The sequence below is a fragment of the Phytophthora parasitica genome (assembly GCF_000247585.1).
Source record: "Phytophthora parasitica INRA-310 unplaced genomic scaffold supercont2.593, whole genome shotgun sequence".
Lineage (NCBI taxonomy): Eukaryota > Oomycota > Peronosporomycetes > Peronosporales > Peronosporaceae > Phytophthora > Phytophthora nicotianae.
Window position 1 is genome coordinate 1 of NW_008649579.1, and position 2,016 is coordinate 2,016.

A 2,016-nucleotide genomic window follows, 5' to 3' on the forward strand; every position below is an offset into this window, starting at 1 on the left:
TTTTTTTTTTATTTTATTATGTAATTTAATCGGAATGGTTCCATATAGTTTTACTGTAACTAGTCATTTAATTATTACTTTTACTTTAGCATTAACTATTTATGTAGGTTTTAATATAATTGGTATCAAAAAACATAAATTAAATTTCTTAAATTTATTATTACCAAGCGGTGCAAGTATCGCATTAGTTCCTATTTTAGTACCTATTGAATTAGTTTCATATATTTTCCGTGTTATTAGTTTACCTGTACGATTATTTGCAAATATGATGGCTGGACATACTTTATTAAAAGTAATTGCAGGATTTGCTTGGACTATGTTAAATGTAAATAGTTTTATTTTTATGGCACATTTTATTCCTTTAATAATTATTGTTTTATTAGTTGGTTTAGAAATTGCAGTAGCTTTAATTCAAGCTTATGTTTTTACTATTTTAACATGTATGTATATTAATGATGCATTAAATTTACACTAATAAATATTAAAATATAATATTATATGGAAAAGTAGCTCAGTTGGTTAGAGTGGTAGCTTGTCACGCTATATGTCGCGGGTTCAAGTCCCGTTTTTTCCGTTTAATTATATTATATTTTAAAAAATTTCTATAAATATGTTATTAAATTATTCAAATATTTTTATATTTTTAATATTAAGTTTATTTTTATCCATTTTAATTTTCATTTTATCTTTTGGATTAATTAAACAAAAAGATGATTTAGAAAAGTTAACAGCTTATGAATGTGGATTTAATCCTTATGATGATGCTCGAAAAGTTTTTGATGTAAAATTTTATTTAGTAGCTATTCTTTTTATTATTTTTGATTTAGAAGCTGTCTTTGTTTTTCCTTGGGTTTTAACTTTAAGTTCAAATTTTTCATGGGGATTTTGGACTATGATTGAATTTTTAGTTGAATTAGTTATAGGTTTTATTTATATTTGGTGTAGTGATGCTTTAGAATGGTAAAATTTTAAAAATATAAATAGAAGTTATTGTTATTTTTTAATAAATTCAAATTATTGAATTTATTAAATCTCCTTAATATAAAAAATATTTGATTTTTTAATATCTTTTAATTTTAATATAAGTAATATATTAAATTACTTATATTAAAATTAAATTCGTTATTATTTAGTATTATAACGTACTAAATATGCTTCAAATTTACCTAAAAACGGTATAATTATTATAAAAAAAAAGAAATAATAAATCATACTTATAATACCGATTTCAGTATAAGGATATTCAACAGGACATTGTCCAATCCAACCTAATATTAAAAATGCTATAACTAATAACCAATAACAAACTTTAAAAATAGGTCTAAAAGCTGTACTTCGAATTTCAGATGAATTTGTAAAAGGTATAGTTAATAAAATAACTAATGAACCAAACATAGCAACAACTCCACCTATTTTATTTGGAATAGATCGTAAAATTGCATAAAAAGGTAAAAAATACCATTCAGGAACAATATGTAAAGGTGTCTTCATAGGGTTAGCTTCGATATAATTATCTGGATGACCTAAAGTATTAGGATAATAAAAAATAAAAATAAAAAAAACTAAAAATAATACCATTAAACCAAATAAATCTTTTGTATAAAAATAAGGATAAAAAGGGATATTTTCAGTTTTTAATGTAATACCTAATGGATTATTAGAACCAACTTCATGTAATAAAATTAAATGAATTAACACAGCACCTACTATTACAAAAGGAAGAGTAAAATGTAAACTAAAAAAACGATTTAATGTAGGATTATCAACAGCAAATCCACCCCATAACCAATCAACAATATCTTTTCCTATTAAAGGAATTGCAGAAAATAAATTAGTAATAACAGTTGCACCCCAAAAACTCATTTGTCCCCAAGGTAAAACATAACCCATAAAAGCAGTAGCCATCATTAAAATAAAAATAATTACACCTGAACACCATATAGCCTCTCTAGGAGTTATATAAGAACCATAATATAAACCTCTAAAAATATGTACATATACTACAATAAAAAAAAA

At 23.1% G+C, this 2,016-nt stretch overlaps 2 protein-coding genes and 1 non-coding gene across 3 annotated transcripts; 2 read left to right on the forward strand and 1 right to left on the reverse strand.

Moving 5' to 3' along the window:
• On the forward strand, positions 1 to 1,062 carry PPTG_20427 (ATP synthase F0, A subunit; the record flags this gene model as incomplete). Its single annotated transcript, XM_008919228.1, has 1 exon — positions 1 to 1,062. A coding segment is annotated over one exon (475 nt), but the record flags the coding sequence as incomplete, so codon positions are not given.
• Positions 1 to 1,600, reverse strand: PPTG_20426 (cytochrome b; the record flags this gene model as incomplete). Its single annotated transcript, XM_008919229.1, has 1 exon — positions 1 to 1,600. A coding segment is annotated over one exon (475 nt), but the record flags the coding sequence as incomplete, so codon positions are not given.
• PPTG_20615 lies at positions 501 to 574 on the forward strand. Its single transcript has one exon. It is a non-coding gene; the product is annotated as a tRNA-Asp (tRNA).
• Positions 1,601 to 2,016: the final 416 nt, after the last annotated feature.